Source organism: Nelumbo lutea, chromosome 6 (assembly GCF_056320005.1).
Source record: "Nelumbo lutea isolate HS-2025 chromosome 6, American lotus-T2T, whole genome shotgun sequence".
Taxonomy (NCBI): Eukaryota; Viridiplantae; Streptophyta; class Magnoliopsida; order Proteales; family Nelumbonaceae; genus Nelumbo; species Nelumbo lutea.
This window is the reverse complement of record NC_142689.1, coordinates 10,324,156-10,344,695: the sequence shown is the minus strand read 5'-3', so window position 1 is coordinate 10,344,695 and position 20,540 is coordinate 10,324,156. Positions and strand designations below refer to the sequence as shown.

The window sequence follows — 20,540 nt, the reverse complement described above, 5'->3', positions numbered from 1 at the left end:
AAACTGAGTGTAAACTAACGAACTACAATATATGCAATACAAAGAAGGGGAAACGGGCTTATACCACATTACTGCTCATACTAGGCATCTTGACAAGACTAAGTTGACCAACAGGTAAAGATCCATTGGCAGGACGTTGGTCAGTAACAACCAAAGCATTCGAAGCCTGCTGCTGCTGCTGGGCACGCAACTTGATTGCACTTTGCTCCGCAGTATCAAGTTCGGTATCTTCAGCTTTTTTCAGCAAGGAAGACTAATTTTGATAGAAGTTAGTAATGGTTACAATCAAGGACCTAGAAAATTTTTCTTCAGAAAAGAAACCCAAGCTTTTGAATACTTTCACATGATAAAACTAGAGCCTTCTTCTTCCTCTGTTTTTCTCCTTGAAGGAGTGAACCTCTTTGAAGATTAAACAAGAGGAAAAGCTTTATTTGATGAGGTGATCCAACATTCCTATGATGAAATGAATTATTTTCAAATGAGATTTTAATAAATCCACACATACATACCTGACGCTCAGGGAACTTGGGTTTTTCAGCCAATATATCCATTAAAGCCACACCCTTCCTACTTAATGAAAAATATTCAACAGCTCGCTGTTGTATCTCAGCATCAATGCAACTCTCGTATCTGAAAGAATGCAAAAATAAATTAAGAACTCCACAAGTAGTTACTAACAATGTAATAGAAATACCACCTTAAAAAGTCAAGGAAAAAGATAATATATGCATGCATAAACATATTAATGTGTAAATCTCACTTGTTGAATATTGCCCAGATTTGGTTCTGTAATTCTGGGTCAGGTGGTTGAGTGTGCATCAAAATCTTAGCATATGTCGAAAGAAGAATGGCAACAGTAGAAGTCCTGGAAAGCATGCCATTTTAGTTATTGGAATTAAAAGAATAATATTTCCATCAAAGTAAAAATAAATAAACAAAGTAATAAACAAACAACTGATATCAGTAAGCTACTGCCTGCGATTCAAAGGTGAAGAAATCTTACGATACAGTAGGTAGCTTCTCATGTATGATGCTAAAGATTTCTTTAGGGCTACAACCAGGCCGTCTTGCCAAAAGATGGCTGTACTCCCCAAGGATGTATGCACTGACCTGCCACACACTTCGCAATTTGATCAGCAACAGTTGAATTTTATTAATTTTGAAAGAAATAATAAATTACATACAGAAAATTGCCCAAGCACTCCTTTGTTTCAGATGAGTATATGTTGTTACTGCTCTTAACTTTTTTTAACATCTACATATCATGCTTTGATTGGACAAACCAAGTTTTGGGATGGATCTATAATAAATAATATGCCCGGATGCTGCTACTCAGGGACATAGAACATACAAATAAAAGAGAAAACATTGCTAGGAATTAAGAAATTGAAATCCTCTTTCCTCCTTATCCAAAAAAAAACTTTTTTTATAAGCAACTACTGATTTCATTGATTAATGATAAAAAAGATCACAGATCTACTGGATAGGTCAATTCAGGCACCCATAAGCTCAATAACAGAAATTACAATTCAGCCCAAAACAATTGATCTTTGTGCACTCCATGTTTAGCCATATAATCAGCCAATCCATTTTCTGATCCCCTAACCATATTGAAGGTAGCTCCTACATCCTTAGCTATAGACTGAATTTCCTTCATTGTCTGCCCAAACCCCATACTCCTGGGATACTACTGCTCAAAAAAGTAATTTTTGATAATAGATAAAAAATCATTAAAGATTCAAAAGAAAATTACAATATACTATGGTGATGACCGATGACAGATCGTCCAAAGGAAAAGACAAAATTACAATTCAGCACCTGTCTTGTTCTATAACTATCCAAAACCCACATAAAAACTTCTTTAGTAAACCCACAAATTCAGATAATAGCAAGATCCACTCCAAAACCTTATTTCCCATTTCTGAACCGAGCTTCTCCTTGCTTTTTTTTATGGGTAACTATCAAAAGTACAAAGGTTATCTTAGACCTCAAAAAAAGGTGGTTAGCCTCGGCTAACACTACCCAAGAAAACAAAAACAATTACTAGGACAGAAACATTTACATTACTTGGCCCTAAAAATATACTGTCCCACATGTCCCCTTGTTTTATCCACTCATTGCTACTCTCAATTCCCCCATCATCTTTTTGATTTCTCAAAATAGCATATTTGTATTTCAATGAGATCATGTAGGTTCCACTTAGCCATATCCAATTAACCCTTGAATCTCCTTCAATAAACAGATGTCGGAAGCTCATGGATTTTGTCCTTCCTGTACCATGAATGATTGTTCAAGTTTCTGCCTTAATTGAGTCTCCAATCCATATAGCTATAGGTCCCAAAATGCCCACCATACTTGGAATTCCTAGGTTACAGCCATACAAAATGTAGCTTTATAATATAGCCTGTTCTAGAAGAACCCATCTAGCTATGGACTGATCTAGAGGAAGACCAATCAGCCATCTGTTTCCAATTCCTAATGATATTTTCTGTTGTAAAAGGCTAGAATATATCCAATGCCTTCACCCAATGAGTAAATTTGATAGAGATATCATCAATGAATTCCTCAACAAACCTCCCCTTATTGCTGAACAGATGGGCATTTCTTTCTTCCCAGATGCTCCATAAAGTAGCAGGCTCATGCACCCTAAGAGAATCTTACCTTGCTTCTTTGGTGGAGAGAAAACCCATTGTTTTTTTTTTTTTTTTTTGATCAGCAAGAAAACCTTATTAATTGTATTAAAATGTGAAACAAGTAATTACAGTGGAAAATCGAAAGAGTTACAATAATGCCCAGAACAACTGCTGCCTATAGACCCCCTGTTTGCTAATATATCAGCCAACCCATTTGCAGTCCTTTAAACCCAATATTACTTCAAGTTTAACATTAAAGGTGACATTTTCATTCTTATTTCCCTTGATAAAAATTTTCGGTTATACATAACATAGTTGTCAACACAACGCCTCACTTAATCATTTAGCTATTTCGTACATGACGCTACTATATTCTTTTATATTCTTAACTTTTGAGATCATAATAATAGAACAAACATTATTAAACGAAATTATTCAGTTAATCGGTTTGTGAGTTAAAACAGTAGTTTCCTTTTATTATTTTCTTATTTGTTAGAATACTGCAAGAGGCATCGCAGCCCCAGCAAAAACAAACAAATGGATATACAACTTTAGAACAAACCCCAAAAATAAAACATGCACCCAAGAACCAGAATAAATAAGAGCTTACAGCTATTCAGCCCCAACACTCCTGATTAAACCCAATAACTCCAAGAGGCATTAGAAACCCTGTCTTTTGCCTCAGTTATCACTTACCAGTACACCTACCTCTTGTGCTTTTGACAGACCCCTCAAATGCTTGGACCCCACTTCCTTGTACAAGCCCCTTCTTTCTTTTCCCTATCCCTTTCTATTTCTATTTCTGGATGGGACCATCAACCTTAACAATTGCAGCTTCCCACTCATCCATATCCGTAGGCTCCATCTCCAAATCAGTATTCGGAAGGCTTGAATCCTTAAGCTATTAAATTTGAGCCTTCTCCTTTTGTACTTCCTACCAGAATAAATCAAAATTAATTACAATAGCAGCTCGGATTTACTTTTGTGTATATGTAACTTCTGAGAGGGGGAAGGATGTTGCAGATAAAAGTAGTTTCTCTGCAGCCTGCAACAAACTGACAACTTCATGTCCACCATGCATATGGCCTATCCAAGACAGTCTAGGTTTGGGATCTCTCTGTCAGTTGCAGTACAGTCAGCTTGATTTTGGTTCTATATCACAAGTCCTATAATCCATACTATCCAATATGAACACCAGTGCCAAGACAATTATAGCACACATACTTTTCAACAAAGGAAAAGTTTGATGTAAATTATAGGCAAAATCACACCTTAACCATTGTCTCGTGTACAGCAGGCTTGTCAAGATAATCTCTTGCCTTTGCAGCTGCATAAGGCTGAAATAACACAATAAGGGTCAGCAAGCGTGTTAATGTATGATATTTTTCAAAACGGATTTCAAAAAGATCAAATGCAGCATATGATAGAAGATCAGAAACACCTGAAGATCCTCGTTGTTTGTAACGAACTGAACAACACGATACCATATGTCATCACTTACAAAATCTCCTGCCTTGTCAATCAGCTGAAGAATCACATCCACATACCTATGCAACAAAAGAAGGATGAAGTATTCATCAGCAATTCAGGGTAGATTCAGGTCTATACCTATGAAATTATGAACATGATTAATAACAGGAAGATCAATATGTGAATGCATCACAGCTAACTAAAACAAGATGCCATGAAGCAAAGATACATACACAAAACAAGCAATCAACCCAACAAAAAGCCCCTTACAGTAGACCCACCTTCAATACTCAAAACAAAAAGCCAACCACATGCAATGCTCCATCTTTTTCACTAAGAAAAATCCTTTAAGGCCAAACCCAGGTCCATGTAACTAGCATCAACACAAATATACAAGCAAGGTATCTCAGACAAAGATCCAATTCTGTTCATCTCTTTCCAATTACTCCAGTAAACAACCCTAAGCTACTGAACAACATTTTGAAGCTCAGATTGATCTAAGTAACATTATCAGATCAGAAGATATCAAAAGACTCATCATTGGCATCTTAGGATTCATGGATTATCCAGTAATCATGGCCAATGTATGAAGAGAAAGATGGAAGAAGGGAACACAAAAGAGCATAAAAAACCCCTAGATGAACCCAAAGGAATTCTGGAGCTTGACCTTAAGAATGGACATAGGAATGGCATATGAGCATATAAGAGTATTTATTTATTGTGTCTTCTCAATGTATAAATGAATCTAAAGGGAAATGATGGCATGAATATTGATTCCAACAATTATTTAGACACAAAGCAATAGAAGAGTGCATAAAGATACAAGCAGCATGCATGATTGAGAATCATGTCTACTTTCTGATTCCCCAGAACAAAATAAATCATCACTCGCCAAGAGAATTTATGCTCACCATGATAGATCAGGGGCAAATTTCTCAGCAAGAATAGCAGCTTTCAATGCCAATTCCTCACGCATTGCGAAATCTGCTGTGCTCAGATACTGAAAAAATGTAAAGATATCAGTAGCATGTCCATTTCATTACTCAGAGTGTTCTTTTTCTTTTTTTTTTTTTAGTTACCTGTAACAACTCTTCAACTATGTCCTTTGCATTTGTAACATCACACATACCATATAGCAAATCAAGAGCACGTCTCCGAATGCTGCAAAAAGAAGTGGTAGTGACTCCATTAAGGATATTTTCATATGAATTGTTATATAGTTGGAAACATAAACCATGCAGTCCGTAGAAGATGATGTAATTATACAGCTCACGAACAAGGGCCAAATCACAATTTGCAATATTAACCATCATGAGCAGCTACCGATAGATATTTGACAAACCATTGATAGACCAGTATACCTAATGACATTTTAATTAGTAAAGCCAATTCGCCAGGGAATAGTTGCTTATTTCCCAGATTAATGTGTTTCTTTTCATTTCTACCCCTGTTACATCTGTGGAACATAGGGTGCTCATTTGGGCACATCACATTTTGATAAACAGAGAACATCCCCAGTGAAAAGACACAAGGAATCTTGTAAGGATAAAGTTAAATACATGGGGGCTCTTGTCTTTTACAACATCAAAGTTAGACTAGCAATTAGGGATATGTCCCCCTTTATCAAAAATTAGATGTGCCTCAATTAAACCCTTGGTATATATCACAAGATGAACATTTTGTGATTAGGTGAAGTCACATTCAGGCATCACATTTACCATATGCCTTCCTGCATAAGCTTATCTTAGCAAATATTCCTTTGCTTTGCTTGTTTCTCATTTGCTGCATGCATAGAGTAAATATTTAATTGATAACTTAAAAGGTGCAAAAGATTAAGACTTCCTGGTACACGCCCTCTCTCCCATTCTAAAGGCCTCAATGGGAAATTAAAAAGGGCAGCCCAGTGCACAAGGCTCCCTCAATGGGAAATTCTATTGCAGAAAAATAAAATAAACAGAAACATAGAAACAGAAGGGTGGATTTGAGTGCGTGATATTTTTTTAATTAATGGAGCATTCCCAGTGAAAAACAATAATTAAGTACTCTTCAACATAAAAGTTCTTTTCACTACTTAGTTAGGGGCATAACCGCTTTATCAAAAACAAGTGCCAAAAGCACATCCCAATAGGAACAGAAAATCACAGCACCCAAGCGTCTAATATCTCATGGGATATCATAGATGAAGTACACTATAAGCATGAAGAGAAGCCAGAATGCAATTAAGGGAGGGATAAAATTATTTGAAATTTATGAGTGACAAATTAGAACACAAGGCAACTGAGCTTAACCTGATATCAGGATCCTTCAATGAGGTGATGATCTGAGCTTGATGTCTCTTAATAATGTCCTGCACATCTGTTACCATCAACATCCTAGTCATGTTCTCCTGCACCAGAGCAACAGGGCATTAAACAACAAGAACTGTATCTGAAATACATAATTCAACAATGTATGCTTGCCATGCAGTTTCCAGTTTCCACTTATCTGGCAGTCAAAAGAACACTTACAAGACCAAGATATCGAATATTTGGTTCACGAACAGCAATAAATTTCCCAAGCAATGCAACACATTGAGACATCATCTCCTTTTCAGCATCAAGATGCATGACCTATAATAGGACATTTAGAACACACAACCATAAGAATAAGGGAAACTACAAAGATCAATATTTACATCCCAGGCATTTTAGTGTATTATATTACAAGAAAACAGGTGGGATACAAGATAATTATCTAATCGGTGTACCATCAACCTCAAAAGCCTTTTCAAATCCAGTCCAATAGGAAGATGAAAATATAGTGTCCATAGATGTTTGTGTATGTGTATCTGTTGCGGTGATTCTTGCTTCTACACAATTTTGACACATAGGAGACGAGATGGCATCACAAAATGGGGTCACATGTTCCGACATGACATTTAATGTGACTAGCTAAAGCTAGAACAAACCTCTCTGCTACATGGCAAAATGACTCAACTTTTCTATTCAAAATTTTGAGATAATTTAAGGGCTACTACTCAAGGAAAAGAGTGGGGGAAATGTGGGATATAAGCTGATGTAGACAAGGACACTATACACTTAAAACATTCAGAGGGTTGTCATAGGATGTACAATCTGGATATGCCACATCATACATCAAAGTAGCTAAAACCCCCGAAACCACAAAACAAAGCTTTCACTTAACAACATGTATTCTCTGTATTTATAGGCTATAATAAGGAGTATATATATATTTTTTAATATACTTGTTTGGGAATAGAGAAATAAATAGAAGACTGTTCAAGAGAAAAAGGAGTATTGAGACAATATGTGCTAATATTGGAAACATGATCATGGGCTGAATTATGACTTCAACAAATCTTTCCAGTATGCCCAGATCATCCTTGGGTTCTAGCATTAGGATACTCTTGAAATGGCTTCATGTTATATACAGAGGGTTTTATCTGAAAGTTTTGTATCTCTTCTATTTTGTAATTTTTGGTGGATTGGGGCGTTATCTCATCACCCTACCTGGCATTATATTCTTTTATTTTATTTTAATGAAGTTCCACTTTGATTATTCTCAAAAAATATATATTCACTTTCTTGCCAACTCCACTTCCAAAAAAAGATTGTTCCTTAAAAGACCAAATATATTGTAAGGAAGCCCCATTTACTTTTTACAACAGAGCTCATTTGGACTTGGAAATCCAGTCACCAATTTTCAGCATCTCCAGAGACATGTTTGATTGAAAACCTGCATTTCTGAAATAATCCTTCTGGATGGTGGTCATCAATTTAAATATTCTTTCATTTCTTTTAGATTTGTGTTCCCCCTTGATCCTTAAAAATCAATTTACTACAAATCTGGCTGCAACTTCCATACACAACGCAGGAGAAGGAATCCAAGCGCCAAACTAACCAGTGCAAGGGCCTCAAAAAGAACAGCATGTGATGCATTGTTCTTGTTGACATTTTTCACAACATCAGTTCCCATTAGAATACGTTGTAAAACCTGCAGTCACCAATGAAGTAGATAATCAGAATCTTCAAAAAGAATAAGTTTTTTATCAGCAAAATAAATAAGTTCAAAATGTTCTTCCAGTCAGTAGTGCATTTCATCATTATCATATGAGAAAAGAGATACCTCAAACAATGATCTTCTAGTATTTGGATCTTCAATGGTAGGAAAATACTGAAGAGCCCTCATTGTCTTAACCTGCAACAGCCAATTTTTTACAACTTATTTAGAACATCAAGAAGTAAACAAGTACACAAGGATATCACCTCCAAATGATCTGTTTGGATGGATCGACTAACCAATGTGTAAATATAAGGGCAATCGCTAACTAGGAACACTCAGTTAACAAGTTCAAGAGGAAAGAATCAAGTGTCACACCAATTATTCCATTGTGAATTCACCACTAAGGTTCACTCTTCCTTTATATTAGAAACCTTACTGTTCCCATTAAGTCTAGACAGAGGATAGATGCATTTTTTTTTCCTTTTGAGAAGAGGTAAAGTAAGAATTTCATTAAAAAGACGGGAGATGTGGGAGGAATTGGGGGACATTAGTGGACTTTGGGACAGATCATGGTGTATAGGTGGAGACTATAATGTAATCAGATTCATAGAAGAGACTATAAGGTGAGACAATGTGTCAACACAAGCATGAGGAAATTCAATGACTTTATCAATAATTTTGAGTTAAAAGAAGTGTTTCTCTTGCAATAATAACTATACCTGGTCTAACCTTCAGGCAAGTCCTATATGTTCTAAACTTGACAGATTTTTGTTCACTACCAAATGAGAGAAACATTGGGGAGATGTAATTTCCAAGGCTTTGCCTAGGGTCTAATCATTGGCCTATTACTATGGATAAAGAAGAGTTGAGTAATAGAGGTCCAGCCCCTTTTAGATTTGAGAATATGTGGTTGTCTCACCCTGGATTTGTTGATAAGGTGAAGAATTGGTGGAATGATAGTAATCCAAGGGTAAATTGGGAGGGTATGAAATTCCATTGGAAATTAAAGGAATTAAAAGCCAAGTCAAAGACTAGAACATTCAACAATTTGGAAGGATTGAAGAGAGGAAACATGAGATTATTAGTCAAATTGGGGATTTGGATGTGTTGAAAATTAATTAGTTTTATGATGTTTTTCTGAGTAGATGTTTCATGTTAGTTGTTAGATAGGAGGTGGGGACCACAATAGTTATGTGAGTCCAAATTTTATTATGTTTTTGAGTGTTACTTATGCTGTTTTATGTTTTGCTGCCCTATAAGGGCATAGTTGTCTTTGTACTATTCTATTATTTTAGTATAAATAATAAGTGAAGGGGGCGGCCAGATCATTGCTCTCTTTTCTTTCCATCTCTTCTTCCCCTTCTCTCTTCAAGAAACTATTTTTCTTTTATATTTTTTTAATTCAGCAGATTTCTAGTTGGTATCAGAGCACCGGCTAGGGTTTCTTGAAGCATTCTCATGGAGCCCTAGATCAGCCGGCTGCATGAAGTAGTAAAGGGTTGATCAATCTGCTATAAATTGCCCAGCTCTTGGAGTTTTTGTGGGATCTACTCATCAGGAAAGTGATCTACTGTTCGGCATCAAAATCAGGAAGAACTAGAATACGGGGAAGAGTCCCAGAAAAGTTGGACTCTTTGTTTTTGATCTGATCTTGGGCGCCCAGGTATTGTTAGAAATCAGGTGATAAGTATGAAACAGGGAGAAAAACCTTTTGCGGTGTATTTCTCCATGCTGGAAACCCTATGGCAGGAAATAGATCACTTAGAAACTGTGGTATGGGAAAGTGTAAATGATGCAGCAACTTATCGCAAACTGGTAGAGAGGAATAGGGTTTTTGAGCTCTTGACAGGGCTGAACCCTGAACTTGACATTGCTAGGCATCATATTTTTTCTATGGAGGGTGTGTCACTCTCTCAGGCCTATGCCTTTGTCTCTGGAGAGGAGAGTAGGAGGATTGTAATGCTGAGACAGCCTAGGATTGACCAGTTAGCTATGGTTGGTACAACGAAACCTAAGCCGAATGGAATTTCATTCATAAATTGGAGATTGACGGTGTGACACTCAGGATTGTTGGGTCCATATGGATAGATCTAAAAGGCATTGGGTCCATATGGATTTACAATGGCCTTCTATCAGGATTGTTGGGACTTTCTTAAGCTGGACATTCAAAAGGTTTTTAATGAGTTTTTTGAGAGAGGGATGACCAATCCAGGGCTGAATTCTACTTTTGTTGCATTGATCCCTAAGAAATCTGATGCAAGTCATCCAAAGAAGTTCAGGCATATTAGTTTGGTGAATAGTGTAAAAATCATTGCCAATGTGCTATCTCGAAGAATTAGAGTTGTGATGAATAGACAAATAGTTGATGATTGTCGCACCGAGTGTCTCATAATCAAGATGCCTTTGTGATGAATAGAAAAATAGTTGATCAGATCCTGGTCGGAAATGAGAGTGTGGAGGATTTAAAGAGAACTAGAAACAAGGGGGTTAGTGTATAAGTTGGATTTGGAAAAGGCATAAGATATGGTGAATTGGTCTTTCCTAATACAAGTGATGGAGACTTGGTTTTGGGGAGGGATGGTGTAAATGGATACAGGGGTGTATTGAAACTTGCCATTGCTCAATTCTAGAAAATAGAACAGCGGTAAATCACTTCTTGGTAGTTAGGGGGATTAGGCAAGCCCCCCCCCCCCCTCACTCTAATTGCTAAAGTGTTGGGCAAACTAATAGAGAGGGCAGATTCCAGAAGTCTAGTGAGGGGGTTGGTGGGTTTGTAAGGATAGGATATCTCTTACTCACAGTCTGTCTATGACACTATTTTGTTCTATGTGGGTCAAGAATTTGAAGTTGGCGGTGTAGTTATTTGAGAAGATGTCTAACTTGAAAGTGAATTTTGATAAAAGTTGTGTTATGAGGATAAATATGGATGAGAGGGAGACGACAGAGAGGGCTGAAGTTATGGGATGTGTGGTTTCTCTATGGGCTTTGAATTATTTGGGGATGCCTTTAGGGGATAATCCAAGAAATAAGAATTTTTGGGACCTAGAGGTTTACTAACATGTTAGCTTCTTGGAAGAAAAATTATTTGTACATGTCTGGGAGGATCACATTGATAAAATTTATATTGGCAAACTTGTCTGTCTACTTTTTATCTATTTTTGGGATCCCAGAGAAAGTGGGTAGAATATTGGAGAAATTGATGAGAGATTTCTTGTGGGAACCAAGGGAATGAAAAGAGATCATAGAGTTAATTGGGAGATGGTCACTAAACACATGACTAATGATGGATTAGGCTTTGGAAACATTCAAAAGAGAAATCAGGCATTATTCGAGAAATGGTTGTGGAAACTAGTAGAGGATAAGGACAAGTTGTGGGCCAAGGTAATTTTGAGCATTAGTGAGCAAGCAACTAATGGTTGGGGCGTGGGAATATTGGCAAGAACCACAAATAGCTTCTCCATGGAAATCCATTCATGCCTTTCTTCCTTCCTCCATGCCTTTTATCAAGTATGACCTTTGCTCTAGTTTAGGTGTAAAATTCTGGGAACATATATGGGTGGGGGATGTGCCTTTGAAAGATCAATTCCCTTCCTTGTACTCTCTCATGACTCAAAAAGGAGCCTGTGAATACTTTCTTGGCCCCTTCAGAATTAGGGTACGGATTTGATAGGGATTTGGGCCTCAAGAGTGGTCTTAGGGACTCTAAAGCTGAGAATGTCTTGGCTATGCTTCAGATACTGGGTGAGGTGGCTTTGGATCCTTCAAATGAAGATAGAAGGATTTGGACTTTGAGTTTGGCTAGTGAGTTCTCTTGTGCCTCTTTCTTCAAAACATTGGTCCAATCCTCTGCTAGTAATGGCCAAACTTTTCCTTCTCTTGAGATATGAGGTAAACCAATTCCTCCTAGGGTTGGAGCTTTTTGTTGGGAAGCCTAATGTGCAATAACTGTGTTTTGCTTCAAAGGAAAAGACCTACTTGGTGCTTATCCCTTAGTTGATGCATACTTTGCAAGGCCAATGGTTATCACTTATTAATCTCCTGCACTTTTGCTTCTGTTATTTGGGATTGGTTCTGTTCTTTGTTTGGTTGCAAGTGGACTCCATCGCCAAATATACAAGGTTGGTTTGCTTCTTCCATTGCTAGGTGGTCAAAGAAAAGGGGCAGAGTAATGTGGAGATGTGCATGGGTTACCATTTGTTGGACAATCTGGGAAGAAAGGAACTCATGGATTTTTACTGAAAAGGAAAGAAATAAAGAGGCAATAATTGAAGTTGTAACCATCAGAGTGGTGCAGTAGGTAAAATCTTCAGAGCTGTTTCAAGATATATCTACAAATGTATTGATGGGAAACTGGAAGGAAGTAGCTAATTCAGCTCCAGTCCAAGTGAATTCCAGCCCCATCTGGTCTACACAGGCTCCTAGATTTATTAAACTAAACTTTGATGGGAGCAATAATGGTAATCCAAGACCTTTAGGAATTGGAGGAACATTCAAAGATGAGGAAGGGGAAGTTATTGTGTTGTATTCCTGACCTATTGTAGTAGGGGATTCTCTTAGAGCTGAAATCATGGCAGCAGCATTGGAAGGTTAAGGTGAAAGAATTGAATCTGCATAAGATTATTGTTGAGGGAGTAGAGGTTGAGATAGTGCCAACTCATTCGTGGATGCTCTTGCTAAGCAAGGAGTGGGAAGGGAATAAATGTTCTGGGCAGTGTTGTAACCTGTTTTTTATTTCTTGGGGAGGGTTAAGAGAATTTACCTCTCCCCAAAACTAACTGTTGTACCCTGCTTAATATTATCATTAATAAAACGTTCTATTATTGATCTATATATATATATATATATATATATATATATATATAGCAAGCTAAAATAAGTTACCTCAAGGGACTGCTAAGGGGTTCAACAAGAAGGGACACAACACACTGTCTGGAACTTGGCTCCCTTTGCCATCTCTACAAGTCAACAGGCAGGAGGGAAAAGCCATATCTTTGGATACAAGGTGTGTCCCTAATTGACTGTATTCAGAAAAATGGAGCAGTTGAACACTTGAACTACCTTCAGTAATTCATTTTGGTGAAGTTCGGTAGCTTCAATTTCTCTCATTTTTGTCAAAACTGAATTGATATCATATTTTCTAGTTCTTGTGGATAATGATGTAAATCCTATATGTAACGCTGAAACAATTTAAAAAAAATCAAAAACAAAAAAAAATCCTCTTGCAAACCCCTATTCACACCACTTTGAGTCTGGCAGTCTGACTAAACAAGGTAGATGAGATATCTATAAGCCAAAAACAAAACCTATTTGTCTTTATGCTTCTCCTAAAGATTCAGAACATTTGATGAGCACACATGCAGGAGCACAAAGACGAGATTTGTAAAGAGGAAAGGACATTTGAAATTTTCAAGCTCGGTATAGTGAGATCAGAACTTGTCATTGACATTACATCCTCAATCTACCATGTTTTTGCGAAGTAATGTGGCAATGAACACCTTGGAAAAGAAAGGAACCTAGTGCTTTCATCAGTATTTCACACTCGTCTCCTTTCTCCCTGATAGAGTTGCCAGTAGCTCATGAGAGAGAGAAAATGGGAAACAAAAAAAGCACAAACCTGTAGCCAGGGAGATGGGATGCCATAGTAGGTGTAATCTTGTGGAACATCTTGGTTCCTAGCAAGCCTCTCCAAAATCCTTACACATTTTGGAAGACAACTCCAATATGCATCATGGTTAGTTGATACTAATGCAACAAGGAGGCTCGTAACAGATGTCAGAACACCCAAATCACGTTCATCTAGAAGTTGTGACATGCGATCAGACCTGAAAAAGTATAGGGAAAAACCAAGGTTAACCAGAAGAACACCTAGAACTGAATCTAGGAAATGAGTAAAATAGAAAGTGTAATCTAAACTTACCAGCCATCCACATTGACAACATCAGGACTTTTCCTATACAAGCGTAATAGACATAAAGCAGCCTTCTTTCTCACAAGTGGTCTACAGCTACTGGAAATCTGATGCAGAAAATGCAATTCATGTCATCTATGTTCTGCTTAATGCTAAGAAAGAAAAAGCTTTTTTTTTCTCTTACAAGTAATTTTTGGACATCAGGTGCCAATGACTCTGCGAACTCTCTCCCACCAATATTGCCAACCTGTAAATAGTAAAGGATAACAAAGGCTTTGAAAATGTACTTCGGCAATAACCAGCAACCAGATTCCAAGTCCTAACATTTATCTCTTGCCATATGCAGCAAAATACCACTGGTGGAACCATGTTCCAGACCAACCTTCCACTTCTTATCATGAACCAGACCACCAAACTAAATATACTCAACTATTTTTGAAGTAGCCTACCAGCTTACAGAAGTGTCTAAAATACAGGAAATGCAACTTAGGCTGCTTAAGCATGAATGCAATAGGAAAGTATTGAATAGTGAATATAAATTTTATTGAAAACCCATATGCAGACGAAAAAACATTGTACTCTAGGTAACTATGTATGAATCTAATTACAAATTCAAAAACTCTATTAGGAATAGGATTTGGTTTAAAATAGCATAACAAATTGGAATTTAAAATTAAAGCATTTATCCGGATGGCATACCATCGTCAAGGCCAAACACTGGAAAGTTTCATTACGCCCAATAATATCATTGCGCACAGTATTTATCACCAATCTTAGAAAGTCATGGTTCTCATTTAGCAAGCACGATGTAACTATGTATCCAACCTGCATTGAGATGTAGTAAAGAAACTAGTTAGATGGTAATAGCAGTCACATGCCATTGTTTCCCAACACAGAAATTAGAGCATGATGGGTATGCACGTCTTCCACAAGTGCTGCATTTGGTAAAATCATAGTTTTCAATATAGAAGAATATCATATCACAGATTTAGTATAATTTTCACTATAGAAGGGATACCATATTTCAGTTCAAGTACTTTTAATATATAAAATATTAAAATAAATTACAAAAAAAGAAGCAACTGTCAAGCATCCAAGCCCAAACAAAATCAGATGCCCAAAATAAGAGATGAATGAATTCAAAATCCCATAAGTGCTTACCCAGTAACCACTAACATTAAATCCCAGACATAAAATGAAAATACTAATCTTTTCAATAACCAGATTAAAGATAACTATTGAAATGAAGGGAAATATTCACACAAACAATAGATTCATCATAAAAAAAAATGTTGATTTCTGACCCCATAATCCCAGCATTCTGGAAACAATGCCCCATTCCTTTCTTTTACATAAAAATTCTGTCAATTTGTTAGTCATGCAAAAAAAATCATCAAAAAAATTGTTTAGGGAAAAAATAGGTACTGATAGAAGCTGACCTAGTAAGTTTAAAACACAGGCTCAGAGACAAAACAAAGGACCTGGAAACCTTCCCAAGTAGTGTTGGCAATCTTGGATTGATGTCTTCTAGATGGGAGTGAGACTTCCTCCAATTAAAATTTTCTCAGATCCTTTATTGAATCGTGCAGTGAATTTCAAACCAAGTCACCAAACTCCCCCAAGACTTCTAAAATCAAGTCTTGCATAGAGGGTTTAACTAGCAACGAAACCTCTATTAAAGATGCATAAAGAATACAAGATTTGTATACCTTAAAATAGAAATAAGAAGAGATTAATACTGTTAAAAGAACAAATGTCAAGCACCAAAAATAACACAACAAAGCTGGTGACCCTCCTCTTATGTCTTCATCCCATGCTTGAAGAGTGGAGATGTAAATACCTATTCATCTACTTGATTTTCACTTTGAGAGGTAAGGAACCACTTCCCCCTCATTGGTGCTACTTGGAATCCTCCATTGGATATCATGGACTTGTTCTCATCTCACTTGATCCTCTTGCCTTTTTTTTATCAATAAAGGAACTCATTTATTAATTTAAATCGGAATTTAAATTAGCTCATCTATTAGCTCCCTGGTTGCCTAACATATCTGCTAACCCATTAGCTTCCCTTTTAACCCAATTGAAAGTAGAGTTAAATCTCTTTGCAAGTTGATCAATCTCTTGGCAAGTTGATCAATCTGTCAATTTCCAGCTCTCTTGCCCCTCACTGTTCAGCAAGCTTCAGTCCTTGCCATAGATAGAGCCTTTGACTCAGCTTGAATCAAGTCCGCAAACCCAATTGGTCCTCAGAACAAGGCCAGCACTACTCCATGATGGTCTTGAAAGACTCCCCCTACTCCTGCTCTTCCCGGGTTTCCAAATGAACTCCCATCGAAGTTTAGTTTCAGTTTATTTGCCCCATTCCACTCTTATAGTTTCTCTTTGTGGTTCTGAGAATGCCACTTCTGTCCAATTTCTTAAGAAGTCATCCGTGGGAATACCTTTGAACAATTCCAAGGCTTTGACCCAATTGGTCCACTCTTATATTTTGATGGCTTCAATCATCTCGTCTAAGGACTTACTTTTTCAATTGAAGATCCTCTGATTTCTCTCTTCCCAAATAGACCAAACGACAGTACCATGTACTGTCTTCCACATGCATCTACCCCTTTTCTCCTGTTGCCTTAGGAAGGTAAACTCATGTTGTGTTGCAAAAGCACCAGTTTTGTGGAGTATTCATTATGAAAGGAATGCTAAAATATTTGAGAACAAGATGCATAAAGTTAAAATCATCATCAACCTCAACATGGTAAGAGTTGCAATTAGCTGGTGACTAGAGATAAAATCAAAGGGGGAAGTGGATTCTATCCTGAGATTTTGATAGATGGCTGGTTTGGCTTCCTACAAGAGGGCAGATATCCGTAGATTGGGTAATTCCTGGTATGGGCAAGATCAAAATGAACTTTGATAGATGCTGCCAGCATAACCCCAGGGCTTTGGGGACTGGTGGCATATTCAAAGACAATTCTGGTTCAAACTGAAAGAGTCAACATGTCCTCTCCCATTCGGCCAGTAAGAATTTATATTAATATTAAAACATAACTGAAAAGACCTATGTGCCCTTACTTAAGTTAAGAGCACATATTTCAACACAACATTACAGATCAGCAACATCAATCAAGGTATAAAGACATAAATACCCCTACGCTAACACTCCCCCTCAAGCTGGTGAGTATATATATCATATACTCCCAGCTTGTTACATATGTAGTCCACTCTTCCCCGACTCAAACCTTTTGTAAATAAGTCAGCCCATTGATTTCCTGTATTAACATGTGTAGTGTCTAGCTCTCCATTCAGCACCTTCTCCCTCACAAAGTGACAGTCAACCTCAATATGCTCGGTTCTTTCATGAAACACAGGATTCGAGGAGATATGAACTGCAGCCTGATTATCACAGTGGAGCTTCATTGGAGTGTTAATGTTGTACCCTACTTCCTGTAGAAAGTTCCTTAGCCACACTAACTCACAAGCGGTATGCGCCATAGCCCTATATTCTGCCTCTGCACTGCTTCTTGCCACAACCGTCTGCTTCTTACTTTTCCATGTCACCAGGTTACCTCCGAGAAACGTGCAATAACCTATAGTAGACCGCCTATCAGACATAGAACCGGCCCAATCAGCATCAGAATACCCTTCTATTTCAATTTTTCCCCCACTCTTGTATATTAGACCGCGACCCGGGGCCCCTTTTAGATACTTCACAATTCTAAGAACCACATTCTAGTGAGGAGTCAGAGGTTTTTGCATGAACTGGCTTACCACACTAACTGCAAATGAGATGTCTGGTCTAGTAATGGTTAGGTAGTTCAGTTTGCCCACAAGTCGTCGATATCTGCCAGGGCCTTCAAACACTTCACCCATATCACTGCTTAGCTTGGTATTTGTGTCCATGGGTGTTTCAGCTAGTTTGGCACCCAACAAGCCTGTTTCATCTAGCAAATCAAGCACATACTTCCTCTGGCACAGATTAATCCCATACTTGGATCTCGCTACCTCTATCCCCAAGAAGTATTTTAGTTTACCCAGATCCTTTGTCTGAAAGTGATCCTGCAAATAAGTCTTCAGCCTATCAATACCAATGTTATCATTCCCAGTAATAACAATATCATCTACATACACCACCTGTGTATTTTTCCTCCCGAAGAGTCATGACTAAATACAGAATGCTCAACCTTGCACTGTTTCATGCCAAACTTCTTTACCACCTCACTGAACCTACCAAACTATGCTCGAGGAGACTATTTAAGCCCATATATAGCCTTCCTTAGTCGGCACACCTTACCATCCTCCCCCTGAGCAACAAACCCTGGAGGTTGCTCCATGTAGACCTCCTCGAGTAAGTCACCATGCAAAAAGGCATTCTTGATATCAAGTTGATATAGTGGCCACTCATACATGGCTGCAAGAGAGATCACAACACGAACTGACCCGATCTTAGCAACCGGTGAGAAGGTCTCTGTGTAGTCAATGCCATAGGTTTGAGAATACCCTTTTGCAACTAATCACGCTTTCAGGCGTTCAACACTACCATCAGGCAAGTACTTAACCGTATAAACCCACTTACAACCAACAGCTTGCTTCCCAGGAGGAAGAGCAGCGAGGTCCCAAGTATGATTATGATGAAGGGCTGAGAGTTCTTCTTCCATGGCACGGCACCACCCTGGAGAGGCAAGGGCTTCCTGGACATCTTTAGGAACAATAACTGATGATAACAAACTGGCGATGGGAAGCGGAAAGGTGAGTAAGAGAAACATAATTAGAAATGGGATGAAGGGTGCAAGTACGTTTACCTTTCCGCAAAGCAATGGGTAGATCAATCTCAAATGCCAAGTGGGGTTCTGGTGCCGGATCCGTCGACAGAGATATAGCTGGAGGAGGAGGAGTAGCCGGTGCACGTGGGCGATGTGTATACACATGACGAATAGGTGGGCGTTCAACAGGTGGTGGCACCGGAGGCAAGGATTTGGTCATAACTGGAACAAACTGAGGATCGACAACGGGAAGTGGAAGGGGAGGAGGTGATGAGAAGGAAGAAGCATCACGAGACCCCAAAAAGAACGGAGTAGACTCAAAGAAACTAACACCAGCACACACAAAGGACCGTCGAGAACCAGGATGGTAACACCTATACCCTTTCTGGGTCCAAGAATAGCCAAGGAAGATGCACTTGAGAGAACGGGCATCAAACTTGTTGTTCCCAGGACCCAGATGATGGACAAAACAGACACACCCAAAAACTCTTGCGTAAGAGGGAATGGAGACAAAGAGGGAAACAAGACCTGAAACGGAGACTGACCATCAAGGATGAACGTGGGCATCCGATTAATCAGAAAACAAGAGGTAAGCATTGCATCACTCCAAAAAGGTTTGGGAACATGCATGTGATGCATTAGGGATCTTGTTGTTTCAAGGAGATGGCGATTCTTTCTCTCAGCCACCCCGTTTTGTTGTGGGGTGTAGGTACACGAGGTCTGATGTATAATGTCGTGTTGGTCCAGGTATTCCTAAAATGATGAGGATAAATATTCGCGACCATTATCAGAACGAAAAACTTTGATATGGGTACCAAATTGGTTACGAATTTCAGCATAAAATTTTTGGAAAATGGTAAACAATTCACTTCTTTCTTTCATTAAATAGAGCCACGTCATCCTTGAAAACTCATCCACAAAAATGACAAAATATTTGTATCCATTATATGACATTACTTTATAAGGACCTCAAACATCTGAATGAACTAAAGAAAAAGGACTCGACACACGGTTATCAACCCTAGAACTAAATGGAACACGATGGTGTTTCCCAAACTGACACGACTCACAATCCAAAACAGAAAGCTGACTCAAGGACGGAACCAAGGACTTCAAGACTTTGAGCGACGGATGACCAAATCGGCAATGCCACTAGAGAGGAGAAAGAGATGATTGGAGAGCTGTTGAAGTTCTACCACCACCACCGCCAAGATAATACAGTCCACCTGCTTCATGCCGTCCACCAATCTTCATCCCCGTCTTGAGATCCTGAAAGACACACATAGAAGGATAAAAGGTAATGGAGCAGCTAAGTGATTTGGTCAGCTTACTAACAGACATAAGGTTAAAAGGCAATTTAGGAACATACAAAACTGATGAGAGGTATACAGGATCTAGGTCAACATTACCAACACCACAAATTGAGGATGTGGAACCATTAGCAAGGGTGACAGATTGTGATGTTGAGCAATGAGACAAGGAGGAAAACACACCTGGAGTTCCAGTCATGTGATCGGAGGCTCCAGAGTCAATGATCCAGGAATTGGGTGTAGATGCCAAACAAGCCATACCTGAGTGAGCAAAAGTTGTCGTGTTCTATTGTGATTGGATAAACCTCTCATATTCATCACGGGGAACACTCACCATCTCCTTCATGGGACCATATGTGGATGTAGGAGGCAACTAGTCAGATGAATGATTCTCTTGTTTAAAGCTGGAACTTAAGTCACCGGTCGCGGCATGATTGGCCCAGGTTGAGGGAGGACCATGTAA

At 38.3% G+C, this 20,540-nt stretch overlaps 1 protein-coding gene across 2 annotated transcripts in view; it reads right to left on the bottom strand.

The window, feature by feature from the left end:
* LOC148847277 (AP-2 complex subunit alpha-1-like) overlaps window positions 1-20,540 on the bottom strand; it is a 50,002-nt gene that overhangs the window by 3,634 nt on the left and 25,828 nt on the right. For both annotated transcript variants that reach the window (XM_088948550.1, XM_088948551.1), the window contains 16 exons: window positions 14,713-14,838; window positions 14,198-14,260; window positions 14,023-14,120; window positions 13,720-13,927; window positions 8,229-8,300; window positions 8,004-8,096; window positions 6,611-6,712; window positions 6,392-6,489; window positions 5,183-5,264; window positions 5,015-5,103; window positions 4,075-4,180; window positions 3,905-3,970; window positions 1,004-1,110; window positions 761-865; window positions 510-630; window positions 65-253 (listed from right to left, as the gene is read on the bottom strand). In XM_088948550.1, coding sequence (XP_088804676.1) covers window positions 65-253; window positions 510-630; window positions 761-865; window positions 1,004-1,110; window positions 3,905-3,970; window positions 4,075-4,180; window positions 5,015-5,103; window positions 5,183-5,264; window positions 6,392-6,489; window positions 6,611-6,712; window positions 8,004-8,096; window positions 8,229-8,300; window positions 13,720-13,927; window positions 14,023-14,120; window positions 14,198-14,260; window positions 14,713-14,838 — 1,725 coding nt within the window. The remainder of the gene's footprint in view (window positions 1-64; window positions 254-509; window positions 631-760; window positions 866-1,003; window positions 1,111-3,904; window positions 3,971-4,074; window positions 4,181-5,014; window positions 5,104-5,182; window positions 5,265-6,391; window positions 6,490-6,610; window positions 6,713-8,003; window positions 8,097-8,228; window positions 8,301-13,719; window positions 13,928-14,022; window positions 14,121-14,197; window positions 14,261-14,712; window positions 14,839-20,540) is intronic.